Source organism: Biomphalaria glabrata, chromosome 4 (genome assembly GCF_947242115.1).
Source record: "Biomphalaria glabrata chromosome 4, xgBioGlab47.1, whole genome shotgun sequence".
NCBI classification, from domain to species: Eukaryota; Metazoa; Mollusca; class Gastropoda; family Planorbidae; genus Biomphalaria; species Biomphalaria glabrata.
Window position 1 is genome coordinate 24,893,071 of NC_074714.1, and position 15,878 is coordinate 24,908,948.

The window sequence follows — 15,878 nt, forward strand, 5'->3', positions numbered from 1 at the left end:
ACAATACACACAAAGGGATAAGGGTGGGGCGACTACAACATGAGCGTAAACGCTGTTGTTACAGCGCCTTGAGCCTACATTTTGTTTGTTAATAGCGTTTTATAAATAAAATTAATATTATTAAATTATTATTATGGTGAAAGAGGTTGACTACACTTAAATGAATGGTTCAACTACATTGGTGTAAAATCGCTTGTTTTTTTTTTTGTAAAGTTTAGTTCATACTGTCTTCATGCTTTAGAAAGATTTAGAAAGAAACTCGGAGTATGGCCAATCCTGTGTCGAGATAGCAATCACCACGCCCCCAGTGGGTCCTGAGTTCGAATCCCGGTGAAGACTGGGATTTTGAATTTCGAGATTTTTAGGGCGCCCCTTAGTCCACCCAACTCTAATGGGTACCTGACTTTAGTTAGGGGAAAAGCAAAAGCAGTTGCCACATGGCCCCCTCGCTAACCGTGGGCCACAGAAACAGATGACCTTTACACCATCTGCCCTATGGATGTCAAGGTCCGAAAAGGGAACTAAACCTGTGTAGTGTGCGCAATGCGAAAACAAATAAATATATAAATAGTCCATTTTCTGAATTGACCCGAGGCGCAAATAAAAGTTTGAAAAAAGTTAAATGGATTCAGTCGTTGGACCGCAGGGCATAATAGTCTCTCTTTGAGACGTTGTGAAAATAAACACGACGAGAATAGCAGTGGAAATATTGATACAAGGCGGTCCACATCACAACTTCAGTTTCAAGGAGAGAAAGAATGAGGACTCCATGGAAAGGGGAGTTCTGAGAAGACTCTATTTTCAGAAACATCCAGAGGCCACTTTAAAACAAAGGCGGCCATACATAGCCCAGTAAAGACACATCTCAAGCAGAAATCCTTGTCTAAAAAAAAAAAAAAAAGGATTTGGGAAAAAAAAAGGGGGGTGGCGGGGTCACCAAACAGAGATGCCAGTTTTAAGCTCGACAATTCAAACCGCAAAGAAAAACACAGAAGCCGCTTCAATTGGATCCACGTTTGTTTGTTTTTTGATTCACTGAATGGAGAGCAGACGTAGCTATTTTTTGACTCTCACTTGCAACGTTTCGCGAACTCCTGAAAGAAAAGACACTCGTACATATTTCTTCTAATCGCTTGTTTGTTCCGATGTTTAGCGCTCAATTAAAATCCGGAGACGAAAATAAAACTGTCAATCAAAATGATGGGATTACATTGTTCGTTTCCCAAAGCGTTATTAATAGAAGCAACAATCTAATCCATATGACATAGTTCTACATGTGAACAACTAAATTATTATCTCAAGTAGCTCCAGTTACTTCTTTGAGATTCATAAACAAAACAAGAGACTAGACAGACTTGGACTATTTCCATACGCGCTGTATTGAAATGTTCACAATAGGAGGTGATTTGTTTATTATGTACAAAACGGCTTAACTACTTTTTAGATAAGCCACAATTATAGTTGGACTTTGTTCTGAAATACTTTTTCTTAGGTCCTAAAAGACACAGACAGACAGACAGACAGACAGATAGATAGATAGATAGAGAGAGAGAGAGAGAGAGAGATAGAGAGAGAGAGAGTACCAGGTGACCGAACCTCGCTCGGATGAATAATATGTTAGTCATTTTGAGAATATTTCTGTAAATGACGAAAATGAACGATGGAGTAAAGATTATCAATCTCAAGAGTTGCTTTTTCGTTCCGTTAGTCCCCAATGTATTTGTACATGGTGATTCGAATAGAAAGCTCTCTTTAAGTCCCTCCCTCTTTAAGTCCCTCCAACAGTTTAGAAAATCACAGGTCACGTCCTAACGTTTTACATTGCATCTTTGACGTAAAACTATCGGGCTATTATTGGCTTGGAAGAAAGTCTTTGCAGTGTAACTTCTCAAATGGTTACGTTCTGACATTTAATATTGCAATTGGTATATTCATTATGGCTTTAGTACGAAGCATCAAGTGATGCAAAGTCTCTACGTTATAGGGTAAAACGTGCACCTTGTAACAAAGTAAAATAGCGCATTTTTTCCTAAAAGACTTCTTCTTGAAACTGTCAGGTAGAGTTAAGCCTGCGGCTCTTGGAACTCTAGGGCAGCAAAAGTGAACAAGAGCTCTCTCTCACCGGCCTGAATGAGAACAGTGTACACTGTTCATAAAAACATCGCGTTAGTATTCTAAAGAAAAGTTATTGAGGGGCATCTCTGTTACCCCGACCTCCTTTCAGTTCAATAAAAAAAAAAATTATTTGGCATTAGTTCGTCCCCCTTACGGGATAAGTGCCCTCCCTGCCCAGCGTGATTGTCAGACTATAAGAAGTTCATACCATTTCGCAAGCATATCGCTGTTTGTAGTGCGGTCTTGCCACCGTATGTCAATGATTATGTGCACATATATTTGAAGGCGTTCAAGAAGTCAGTTGCTTTCAATAAAGTACTCATGTCTCAGATCGACAAAGAGGGATTGATTTTTGTAGACAGGCGGAACGAATTATTTCGCCACACTCTCGTTTAGAGGCGTCCAAAAGCACGACTATCCCTGATCACGTATCAACCTCCCTTTAAAGCAATACGTCATTTGATACTAATGTTCCCAGATATGTGAAGTTATGTACCACGCTAAGGGATGTCTATGCGCGGTGATCTTTGGGCAGAGTAGGTTGTATTGGGTGACTTCTGGAACATGACTTCCGTTTTACAGAGATCTATAGTTAAACCAAAAGAGGCGGCAGCAAATGTTAGGGCCGGCCCTGGGTATCATGTTTTGTGTGTGCAAGTAAGGCGTAAATAAGCTGTGTAATGACCATTTCCTATGTTTTGGTATAGGACACTAGACTTCGAAGCTTGAATACATTATAATAATTCACCAGCAAAATAATAACAAAGTAAAAGCTACCTACGGGTGTACGCAATTAAAGTGTAAACAATTTATAAAGCCTTTAAAACACAATAACTAATCATACATCAACAAATTTAATTTCATTATTTTTCTTCCATAGTTTCATAACAGATCGCTCTACAATAAGATGGAGCGCAAATGTTTAATTAGGCCAATTGATTCATTAAAACTTTTTCTTGTTTGCGAAGAAATCTCTTAGTGTAGTGCTGTGAGCCTAGTGACGTAAGCGGTGTTAAGTTTTTTTTCCTTATGACGTCATATAGAAAATTTTCATTCAGAAAACATTCTAGCCAAAATTAATTTTTCGATAATAAGACATTTTCAAACCGATATTTTGGTCGAAGTCGAGTTTTCCAGATGTGGCCAAGTAGTTGAGAATTTTTTTCTCATTAATATACTCATACCTTGAAGTTGTAAAGAACATCGCTAGAGCCGTTTTCGAAAAAAAAAATTAAAAAAAAAAAAAAATATATATATATATATATATGGGGTGTCAATTAATATGGTAATTAATATAGTTCAGTACAAAATGCGCGGTGGAAAAACAAATTTTATGTAATGGTGGATTTAGTTTTCCTCGGACACAAACACACACACACACACACACAATTGGTAAACTAAAAAAGTCACGGAGCTCTAAACAACATCTGACGGGACTAGGAGCTGGAAGAGCGAGTGAGATTGAACATCAAACCTTCAAGGTCAAAGATTTGCTCACATGACATTATTTGAAGCCAATTTTCTGACACTAAGCCAGCATCTCTGGCGCCGACGATGCCACTTTATTAAATCGCATGGCAGATATGACCCTTCGCGCACTGCCCTGTTACATCTTCAGCAAAATTACTGTTAACCCTTTTGGTTAAAACGAACCATACAAAAAAAATGGTAATTCTCCATAGAACTAAAGGCTTATAGAGATACTGTCAAATTTTGTCACATCAAAGTCTAATGAGAAAATGTAGCGAATTTATAATCATAATCTAGAAACTCGTTGCACTGACAGCCGAGAGGGACACAGAGCGCATTGCATTTAGTATTTATATCTAGATCAGTTCGCGAGCTGAACGAGTTTCATTCAGCTCACCACATGTTTTGTAATAAATTGTAATAAGAATTAAAATAAGAATTACATTCACAATGATAAAAAAAAAAATAAAACATGAAGAACTTATGCGACAAACATTTGCAACGAAACTGGTCGCTCCTAAAACGTACTCTCCAAGACAGAGTCTATCTCCAGTCAAATTAATACAAAATGTTGAAGTGAAACCCCGTGCTCTAGCGTGAAATGGATGAGAATAAAGTTTCAATTATCGCTCAGTGTGAATATTGCACACTGGCTACTACTATATTATTTGCATTCGAAATTCCAAATTTTCGATAAGTTATAATACATACAATAATAGGCCTATTCATATTCATTTAAAATACAAGTAAGAAGAATTAAAGAACACGAGGCATTTCTCATTTAAAAAGTTGACTTGAATGCTAACAAAAGACTCATTCTCGTTAACGACTACATCAAAGCAACTCTTCTATGAAATGAACAATAGTTGGGCCTAAATGTTGAACGTCTGGTAGTTGACCGAGTACGCTACCCATCGCGGCACTCGGGTGGAAATGATTACTAGAGGAAACTATTAGGCTAAATGGGTAGTAAAACAAGACTCCTGTGGGAGAGCATTCCCATTGCAAGGTGCTGAGTTCTAAGAGAGCTTCCACGACCTTGTCGATACTCTAGGCACCATTCCTCAAGAGACAGTTTCATTAATGGGGAGTCCTGCGCGATTCGCTTGGTAAATTATAGGAAAATGGCGGGATTCCCGGTGTGCTCGACCTTCGTCCACGTATTCTAGTCCGTGCGTCCAGAGTGTTCCCATTGCATGGTGCTGAGTTCTAAGAGAGCTTCCAAAACTCTTTCGTCAGTAAAACGGAAGTCAATTGTGATGTTAGAAGACACTAGCCCTCTTACAGTGTTACTTACAAGTTAGCTCGTTACCATGGTAGCTAAAATAAACCAAAATTCTTATGGGAAGTTTTACCTTTGTATTAACTAGAAATTATACGAACGAGTGTGGAGTTCTCTCCCATTACAGTGTTTTAATGACATGTTTGACAATCAGGAGACAAATAGTCAAAGCAAGGGAGACAAATGCGTCAAGACTTACTATCGTAGTTCCTGATAATTGGAGATTTTCAGAAATGGCGGAACTCCTAAAAATAGCTTTTTGGTGGCTACACGGTGAAGGAACGAAAGGAAGTGGTGACAAGTTAGGTTTTAAAAACAAACTACAGACATGATTTGTTGGGCAAGTTCAGCACTGCCGAGTCATAAGTTTTAAGCTCTTCTGTTTGTCACTTTTATTGAGTTGGCCATTTGGAAGTTCAATTGAGCATCCTAGACATTGTTTAGTTTATCGTGAACATCTCCACTAAAAGATCGCGTTTCACAGTAGTCACACCAAATAACAGAATCGCTAATATAGCAATCTTTTCACGCCGACATCATTTTCAACTCTGGCCCATCTACTCAATTATGGCAGGGGAAACAACTGTATCAAAACAGATTTAGTCGGTATAATAGTATTACTTCCTTTTAACAACACTTCAGGCCTACAAGGAGATCATTACATCTAGAACATAGGCGCAACTTTCGTTCGGAAATAGATCTAGATCTATCCACCTGTATAAATACTGGTACTAATGATACGAAGAATTCACCTACCAAAAAAACTAATGACTCTTACCTTCCACTAAACCACAGCACAGGAAAATGTTTAACAATAATGTTGTTCGAAATAGGGCCTACACCTTCAGCATCCAATACAATTAGCCTACTACATACCAGAACAAAGACCTCACATTGTAAATGTATTTTGGAGCTATGTAAAAAATAATGAATGTAAAAGAATCAGCTTTTCCACATCTTCACCAACTAACGGGGTATTTAAAGACCAAAGATAGTTATATTAGTGCCATGTTTATTAAAATGTAGATCTACTGTATCTACCAAATTAAGTGTCTAAACGTTAAATCGAAACTAACGTCAAAAAGAATTTCACTATTCTATATAGTCATTGTGCAAAGTCTACTTACTCCAATTTTCCAAGGCTATCGCTTTCAACTTGGTCCATGGTTCGGTTGGGGAATAGGTAATCTGTATCCACTACCACGCTACACAAGTCACCCTGTAACTCGTCTGTACAGATCTCTACCTCCGCACTAGTCACAATTAAGGGGATGTTTACACTATACACGCTGGCTGCCTCAGTAACCACAACAATGGGTCCCACCCCACAGTCCAAGATGGCGCTAGCACCGCCCCAGGCCCCATCAATAACTCTTGGACCATCGAGAGGGCTGGGGTGGTCACCAAGGGGCGGACGTGTCATGTTTTCAATAGCTTCTTGTCTCATCCGATCATCGCTACCGGGGACCCTTTCCGCCAATGTGGTTTCACTTAAGCCAGGAGAAGATCCAGTGCAGCTTTTTGAATCCGTGTCTATATGAGGTCTGGCCAGCATTTCAAACTTAGTCTCCTCTAATTCTGAATATGGCTCGTCTTCAACTTGCGCACAACAGCAGAAACACAGATGATAGGTCTTACCTGAAGACTTCTGTCTGTTTTCTACAGTTTTATTTCGCGATTTAAAAGCGGATGTACCGCGTAGAACGAAATTCCCTGGCAAAGAATTGTACGACCTTTTCACTTGAGCTGTCGTGCGATTCAGATAGTCTGTACGTTCAAGTGAGCTCGTGCTTCTGGTGCTTTCACTTCTGCCTACAGCATTGGAGCCAAACGTGGTCTCTGTCTCTTCCATTGGCTCGTCACCAACTTCATTCCCGCTGATTGTAGCCACTTCCATATTATCTCTGACTTTATGTCGCTTGGCGCGAAGAAGGTTGGAGACTCTCTGTCGCAGGGAACGTTCAGCCATATTTGTTGGTTTTCGGAAATGGAAATGTCAACAGCAGCAATGTTTAGGCATAACCAAAATATATAAAACTGTTACTTTTAGATAACAATTGGCCCACAATCACTGGACACCCACATGCGTGAGTTGTAGCCTATAATAATTGTATTCCAAGGTGTCAATGTTTGGCAAAGTCGTACGTCAGTTCGTTCAAACTAAATCACTAAGTCTGATAACACATTATTGACTCACATGTACACACAGCCTTACGCACACACAAAAAAAAAACAGTTCAGTGAACATTTAACACTCTGACCATCACAAACAAACATTTATGTTTATGTTTGTATGCTGCTGTAGTGTTTTTATTGTATTTTTTTTTGTATCTTTCCCTGAAATTTTGTACTACCAGTTGCCTGGAAGGCCTGGGAATGTAGACTAGTCATGAGGGAGACTGTGCCTTATTACCCCTTTCTGTAAGTTAGTGTTGTATTTAGTCCTGCCCCCCCCCCCACTCTGCCAATGTAGCTGGCTACCAATACATGGTGTGTCCAGTTGTACACAGTAATGTCAGTGTTAATGACCTTTTCACACCCACCTCTTCAGTCAAGCATAATCCTCACAATGGATTCAGTCAGCCCCCTACCACCTTTTCCACTTCCCCCACAGGGTTCATTACTCAATAGAGGGTAAAGCCATGGCAACACATGGTCTAGTCACTTACAAGAAGAAAGAGAATGGCTAGAAAAGTACAATGGGAAATAAGGATTGTTTGTTAAATTATGAACTACCATCCTTGAATTATAATTTTTCTTTTAACAATCAAATCAATAGTGAGAAAAATATTTAAAAATTCAACTTCACCAGCAACTATTATCTATATCAGCTTAAATCTTTATACGGAGACTTACTTGAAGATTTCTTATTAGTAAGTACTTATAACTTCAACCTTTCAGATGTTTAATGTATATTGACTATTTAACTAATGATAGGCCTAAGCAGTGCATAGTTTATTTAATTTCAATACTAACTGCTGGGATTAATTATAGTCATTTTATTATAAAACCTACAAGTATATATTTTATCAGCAACAATTCACTTAACATGCCCCAAGGACAATATATATTTTTACAAAGCTTATATCAACTCAATCTGTCTGTCTGGTCAAAAGTTGGTACACATTATTTCTCCTACACCCAATCTCGGATTAAGCTGAAATTTTGCATAATTATTTCTTTAACCTGACAACACAAGAATCAATAATAGCATTAACCAATTAGTTAATTAACTATTGGTAATTAATTATTTTGTTTGGTGTCTTGAACAGGGAAAGAAATTGTATTTGACAGAGATTGTGGTATAAGTTGAATTAGTTACCTTGGGGACACGAGCCCTGAGTGAACATTTTTGTATGCATATAAAATGATCATGTAAACATTCACCAAGATACCCTCTTCTTCCCTCGCAGTTTCCCAACAGACAAGTGATAGAATCATAGCACATTGAGAAGCTAAAAGCTAAACAAAAACAAATTGGTTAAAATATTTCTAATCACACAGATTTATTATGTCTTGGTCAATAACGCATGACTGATCCAAAGTAATTGATACAATTACAATTTTAGGTTGTTTTTTTAATAATATAAAATGAAATGATTATATATGATTAAGAATTTGAGAATGTCTCCGTCTACATCTAGAATCTAGATTTAAAGTCTAGAGACTCTTAAACTCTAAATCTTTATCTTCTAGACTAGACCTAGACACTAGAATAGATCTAAGTCTACATTTAGACCAAGTCTTAAGTTAGATAAAGTAGATCTACATCTATTTTATAAAACAGATTGCTAGAGATATAATAATTATAATCTAGTAGATATTAGATCTATATAATATTATTATAAAAGATTAAAAAGATGGATCTAGATCTAGTATGAGCCTAATAAAGTAGTGGAGTATTATGCTAGTAACTTAAGTCTAGATTCTAGAAATAGTCTATCTAGATCTAGAGATCTACTCTTCGTATCTAGATTCTAGATATAACTCTAGATGACAGTATAGAGTAGAGTAGAGTCATAGACTATCTGTAGTTATATATATTATAGACTCTTGTATTATATATTATATACCTACCTAGCATCTAGAGTCATAGATCTGGAATCTGGAATTTAAACTAGACTTTATCTAACTATAACTAAACTCTATCATCTATGATTAACTCTTTCTAAACTCTAACTCTAGTCTAAGTCTTCAGAAGTCTAAGTGTAAGAGTAAGAGTTTATATCAATCATAATCAATGTTAGTCATCATCATCATCACTCCTTTGAGTTCCTCATGGAAAATAAGGCCTGACAAAAACATGCCACTCTCCACGGTCTCTTGCTAGTTTTTTTATGGTTTCCAAGCTCTTCCCAGTCTTCTCTGCTTCTTCAAGTACACTGCGTCGCCATGTTCTTTTTGGTCTTCCTCTGCGTCTTGTTCCCTGGGGTTTCCACTCTAAGGCCTGCCTAGCACTGTTGCTGGTATCTTTTCTAAGGGTGTGACCAATCCATCTCCACTTCCTCTCTAAGATATGCACTTCTATATTTTTCTGTCCACTCATCTCCCACAGTTTGGTGTTTTCTACTTTGTCATACCAGTGTATTTTTTGGATATTTCTCAAGCATCTGTTGATGAAGGTCTGTATTTTTTTATTTTTTTTTTGTTGTGGCTTCAGTTGTTCTCCATGTTTCAGAACCATACAGTAGGACAGCCTTGACATTAGAGTTAAAGATTCTTAGTTAATGTCTTGTTTGAGATGTGAGGAGATTTCCAGGTTGTTTTTAGCTGTGTAAATGTCTGACGCGCTAGATTTATACGGCGTTTAATGTCTTCATCTGTTCCACCTGATATACTGACTACACTCCCAAAGCCCAAGGCATACAATTTTCTACTTGGTCAGACTTGGTCTATTGTCTGAGAATCCAGTACTATGTCTCCAATTTGTTTTTATTGTTTACTTTAAGTACTTTTGTTTTTTAGTGGTTTATTTTGAGGCCTACTCTTTTTAATCAATGTTAGTAGTTAGTATTTATAATTTAGTAAATTATTGTAATTGTTAGTAAGTAGATCTAGAATCTAGACTTAGATTTCACTAAACATTTACTAAATTATTTATACTAACTACTAACATTGATTAAAAAGAGTAGGCCTCAAAATAAACCACCAAAAAACAAAAGTATGTTACTATGTAACTGAGTATGTATGAGTCACAGTCACATTGAGTTGAGTATGACTTAGAATTAGAATCTAGAATTTAAGTTTAACTTTAAAGTTATATTTTACTTGTTTAACATTGTAACTTATTATAAATTATCGTAATCATACTCATAGTTATTTAAGTTATGATAGTTACATAGTATCATAAAAAATAATCATAGTTCATTATATGATTGATCATTGATAGATCTAGCTAGATCTAGATCTAGTTACTAAGTAAGACAGTTACTGAGTTAGTTCATACTTACTTAAAGACGTCTTTGTCATCCATTATATGATTATTTAGAATTTACCAGGAAATCCAAATAATTGAAATATCATAGAATAAAAAACAAAATAAACATAACTTTGACATTGCTATTAATCTATTACATTAGATCTAGTCTAGACCTATAGACGTAGACTAAGTATTAATACTATTAATCTATAAAAAAAATATTTATTATTAGATCTAATGATCTAGATCTATTATTTTATTATTGAATATGGCGGCTATATGAATGGTAGCCAATCAAAACAAAGAGTTCTCTTTTAATCTTAGAGTGCTTCTCCTTGCTAAGTTCGGTGTGTCTAACAGGCCTTGCACCCTATGTATTTCATCCTCTTTTTTCTTTAAGCCATTCAAGAAAAGCTTGCAAATAATTATGCTAATGTAAAACTTTTATTTATTAGTTTTCACCATTTAATAATTTAATACTTAGTTTAGTTAACTCTTGTGTGGCTGTGAAGTCATGTGATATGCCCATCAAATAGCCATCATGATGGAGTTCGAACCCTGACCGTATAAGACGTAATTTAAACATCCCCGCTGTCGACCCGCAAAATGGTGCTAGGACATAATAGACATGAGAAACGCTTAAAACAAAACATATGAAAATTGGAAAAATAAATATAACAGGGTTGATAAAGGAGAGCTATATTTAGACGTAGACGTTATGTTTTGCTTGATTAAAAAACAAAGTTATGAATATTTTAAGTTTGCAAAGGGTGGCGTTTTTGCATATAGATCTAGACTAGATATCTAGATCTTTTAAAAGTTTTAAAATTTAAAAAAATAGATTTCATAAGCCTACACGAGAATCTACAGATAGTGGAAAGAGACTACCTCTGTATCATGGGCGTAGCCAGGATTTTTTTTCGGGGAGGGTTGACTCCCCCCCCCCCCGAGCAGAAAAAAATTATATATATGTGTGTGTGTGTATGTACATAATTAATCTTTATTACATTCTGACCCTTTCGGAAAACGTTTATTGTTGCCTAAAATAGGTTCTTCTTGGAATTAGTAGAAAACTTGTAAACTCCCCGCCCTTGCTAGCAAAGGGGTCTTGGGGAACTCGCAGCGCTCCCCCAGCGCGAACCCCGCCGCCGAGCACTATTTCTGGTATTGAAAGCCAACAAAATGCATATTCTGAGGTATCTACAGTGCATTATCTTGCTATTAAAAAGTTTTATTTCAAAAAAAAGAATGTGCAATTCTTATTGATACCCTCTCGCGCCGTTCGGTGCATTTTCCGGCATTCTGTTTCCACAAAAATCTGTCACTGGCAATCATGGGCGTAGCCAGGATTTTTTTTCGGGGGGGGGGGGTTGGGGGATGGGATTCGCCCCCCCCCCCCCGCGGAAAAAAAATTATATATGTTTGTGTGTGTACATAATTAATCTTTATTACATTCTGACCCTTTCGGAAGACGTTTATTGTTTATTGTAGACTCCCCGCCCTAGTCAGCAAGGGGGTCTGGGGGAACTCGCAGCGCTCCCCCAGCGCGGGGCGAAGCCCCGCCGCCGAGCACTATTTCTGGTATTGAAAGCCAACAAAATGCATATTCTGAGGTATCTACAATGCATTATCTTGCTATTAAAAAGTTTTATTTCAAAAACCTAATATGCTATTCTTACTGACTTAGACCCTCTCGCGCCGTTCGGCGCATTTTCCGGCAAGCTGTTTCCGCAACTCTTGTTTTGCGTAATTCATTTTGTCGGAGAACATGTCCCGCAAAACCTCATGCGACGCTCTGTCACAACCTTACAAAGGACTCGACTCACAGTTCGGCATATGATTTCTTTCATTTAGACCCGATCTCTATGACTGACTCCTAAAATCTGTCTTAGCCATCTTTGTTGAGCCACATTTAATGTTTTTCAATTTCGGCAGAAGACTATTCACACTTTAGGCCTATTAATGGAGCCCAAGCCACTGGTAGAAATGTGTAACCTTTCTTGACTACGCTCTTGGAATTACACGCCTGTATTTCGCTTTAGATTTTATATCGAAAAGGAAAGTTTTTTTCGTCAAATCATCTGTTGAGGGGTTTTAAACTAAAAAATCTCTGGAGTATTTTTGTTTTGTTTTTTAAATTCAAAACCCCACTTAGCTACGATCATAGAATTTGGTGACTGTAGGTTGCTTTAAAATAATATTGAAGAGAGAGGTTTTCAACTCTAAACGCTCTGTAGGGGAATTTTAAACTCAAAACCATCTGGAGGGGTTTTAAACTTTAAAGAAAAAGCCATGAACTCAAAACCCCTTTAGCTACGCTCATAGATTTTATAGTGTGTAATTTGCTTTTTTTTTTATATTGAAGAGGTACTTTTTAGCTTCAAACCCCAACTCGAGGGGGGGGTTAAACTCAAAACCCCTTTGGCTACGCTCATAGAATTTTGAATGTGTAATTTGCTTTTTTTATATTGAAGAGGGGGTTTATCGTAAATTTTGGATGGGGTATTAAAATCAAAATCTTCCTTAACTGTGCTGTTGGAATTAGGGGATTGTTGTTTGCATTTTTTTTGTTTTGTTTTGTAGAAGAGGGGGGTTTGACTGCAAAAACCTCTGGTAGGGGGTTTAAAACTCAAAACCCCCTGTAGGGGGTTTTAAACTCAAAGCCCCTGGTAGGGGGTTTTAAACTCAAAACCCCTGGTAGAGGGATTTGTATCTCAAAACCCCCTGTTAGGTTTTTTTTTAAATTTCAAAACCCCCTGTTAGGGGGTTTTAAACTCAAAACCCCCTCGGCTGTGCTGTGGTAAGTGATGATTTAATATTAAAATCTCACCTAAATAAACAAAATGAAAGCAAAAATCAGTCACTTAATTCCGTTCCCCTGAGGTGCGGGGGGGGGATTTCATTTGAGGGGGGGGTTTGAACCCCAAGAAACCCCCCCCCTGGCTACGCTCATGCTGGCAATGTCTGAAGCCTCTTCCCACCTTCTCTGAGGATCTCAATGAAAGTGTGGCGCCAAGTTGTACTAGGATGACATTGCAACTCTTATTATGCGTAATTCATTTTGTCGGAGAACATGTCCCGCAAAACCTCATGCGACGCTGTGTCACAACCTTACTAAGGATTCGACTCCCAGTTCGGCATTTGATTTCTTTGATTTAGACCCGATCTCTATAACTGACTCCTAAAATCTGTCTTAGCCATCTTTGTTGAGCCACATTTAGTGTTTTTCAATTGCTGCAGATGACTATTCACACTTTATTAATGGAGCCCAGCCACTGGTAGAAATGTGTAACCTCTCTTGATTACGCTCTTGGAATTGCATGGATGTATTTCGCTTTAGATTTTATATCGATAAGAGAAGTTTTATCGTCAAAATCATCTGTTGAGGGGTTTTAAACTAAAAAATCTCTGGAGTTTTTTTTTTTTTTTTTTGTGTTTTTTAAATTCAAAACCCCATTTAGCTACGGTCATAAAATTTGGTGACTGTAGTTTGCTTTAAAATAATATTGAAGAGAGAGGTTTTCAACTCAAAACGCTCTGTAGGGGAATTTTAAACTCAAAACCACCTGAAGGGGTTTTAAATTTAAAAAAAAAGCCATCTGGAGGAGGGGGATTTCAACTCAAACCCCCTCATTCGCTTAGCTACGCTCAAAGAATTTTAGTGTAATTTACTTTTTTTTATATTGAAGAGGTATTTTTTAGCATCAAAACCATCTGAAGGGGGATTTAAACTCAAGATCCCCTTTGCCTACGTTCATAGCATTTTCAGTGCGTAATTTGCTTTTTTTTTTAATATTGAAGAGGTATTTTTCAGCTTCAAACCCCGCTGGCAGGGGGTTTTAAACTCAAAACCCCTTTGGCTGGCTACGCTCATAGATTTTATAGTGTGTAATTTGCTTTTTTTTTATATTGAATAGGAACTTTTTAGCTCCAAACCCCAATTGGAGGGGGTGGGGTTAAACTCAAAACCCCTATGGCTCATAGAATTTTGAATGTGCAATTTGCTTTTTTTTTATATTGCGAGGGTGTTTATCGTAATTTTTTGAGGGGTTTTAAAGTCAAAATCTTCCTTAGCTGTTTTCTTGGAATTTGGGGATTGTCGTTTGCTTTTTTTTAGTTTTGTTTATAGAAGAGGGGATTTAACTGCAAAACCCCTGGTATGGGGGTTTAAACTCAAAACCCCTGGTAGGGGGTTTTAAACTCAAAACCCCTGGTAGGGGGGTTTAAACTCCAAACTCCCTGTAGGGGGTTTTAAACTCAAAACCCCTGGTAGAGGGATTTTTATCTCAAAACCCCCTGATAGGGTTTTTTAAAACTCAAAATCCCCTGGTAGGGGTTTTTAAACTCAAACCCCCCTCGGCTGTGCTGTGGTATGTGATGATTTAGTACTAAAATCTCACCAAAAATAAACAAAATGAAAGCAAAAAATCAGTCAATGAATTCCATCCCCCCTGGGGGGGGGGATTTCATTTCGGGGGGGGGGGGGGGTTGAACTCCAAACCCCCCCCCCTGGCTACGACCATGCTCTGTATGTAGGTAGGCCTACTCTTAGACCAGTCAAAGTAGAGACGACGAGTCATTTTGGTAACTTATCTTCAAACTGCACTCCAGTGACAAGTAAGTCGCGCAGACACTCATTACATGACACTAAGTTTATTAATGTTGAGATTCAGAGACTACTAGAAGAAGAAGTAATAGAGCCTTCAAAATCCCCCTGGCGGGCACAGGTTCTAATAACAGCCAATATAAATCATGTTAAGTGTGTGTCCGCGTAGTTGGATTTAGCTCTGAGGATGTCGAAATGTAGCACAATGGATAACATGATGCTGGAACAAATGAAAAAAAAAAGGAAAACTGCTTTGGCGCGATGTCTCAACAACAAGCATTTCGTAGGAGAACAGTTTAACTTTATGCGCCAAACAACGGTCAATTTTAGGCTTGATTGAGATGCTCCCCAAATTTGACACAACCATCTTCGACTTATTAAAAACGCCGAGGCTCACGGCCATTACTTGTTTCTTCGGACATAAGATTCAAAACAAGCTCATGGACCTGATGGCACAAGAAGTAAAAGGGAAAATTATTGATAAAATTAATCAAGAAGCAGATGTCCCTTATATTGCGTTTTGTAGACGCATCAGATAGAGACGTTAAGGTGAAGAACACTTCATCGAATTTCTAGATGTTGACAACTCAACAGGAAAGAGTTTGTCAGATCGAGGCTCTTCTCCTCTGGTCTGGACATCGCTAATGGTCGTGGCCAGGGATATGACAATGGTGCGAATATAAAGGGACAGCACCACGAAGGAGTTAAAGGCGCACATTACTCGTATTTACAGTTAAGCATTTTACAAACCTTGTGGCTGCATAATCAGAAATTTGTTTCAGGAGACATGGCTAAATGCAACTCAAGCAGTGGCGTTTTTTATTTCATACAGAGAATATATAAACGTTTTACTGCGTCGTCTGAAAAATAAAAAATTTTGGAAGAAAAGTTATACAGCGCTACGCTATCAAACGAAAGAATTCAGGGAGGCACTGTTGACTGTCGCTGACACCGAAAATGATCCACTCGCGAAAAGTAAAGCCGAA

General features: G+C 37.7%; 2 protein-coding genes across 3 annotated transcripts in view; one reads left to right on the top strand and one right to left on the bottom strand.

The window, feature by feature from the left end:
• The window catches only part of LOC106053152 (rho guanine nucleotide exchange factor 3-like), a 93,614-nt gene extending 83,045 nt beyond the window's left edge, over positions 1–10,569 (bottom strand). Inside the window, exon 1 of one of the 2 annotated variants that reach the window (XM_056025535.1) lies at positions 10,318–10,569. In XM_056025535.1, the coding sequence (XP_055881510.1) occupies positions 10,318–10,340 (23 nt within the window). In that variant the 5' untranslated portion in view covers positions 10,341–10,569. Of the gene's footprint in view, positions 1–5,994; positions 6,961–10,317 lie in introns of those variants that run through there. The other variant, XM_056025533.1, reaches the window with a different exon arrangement.
• LOC106052495 (transmembrane reductase CYB561D2-like) overlaps positions 7,719–15,878 on the top strand; it is a 37,155-nt gene continuing 28,995 nt past the window's right edge. Inside the window, exon 1 of the mRNA XM_056025549.1 lies at positions 7,719–7,740. The gene's annotated coding sequence lies outside the window, so the exon portion shown is untranslated. The remainder of the gene's footprint in view (positions 7,741–15,878) is intronic.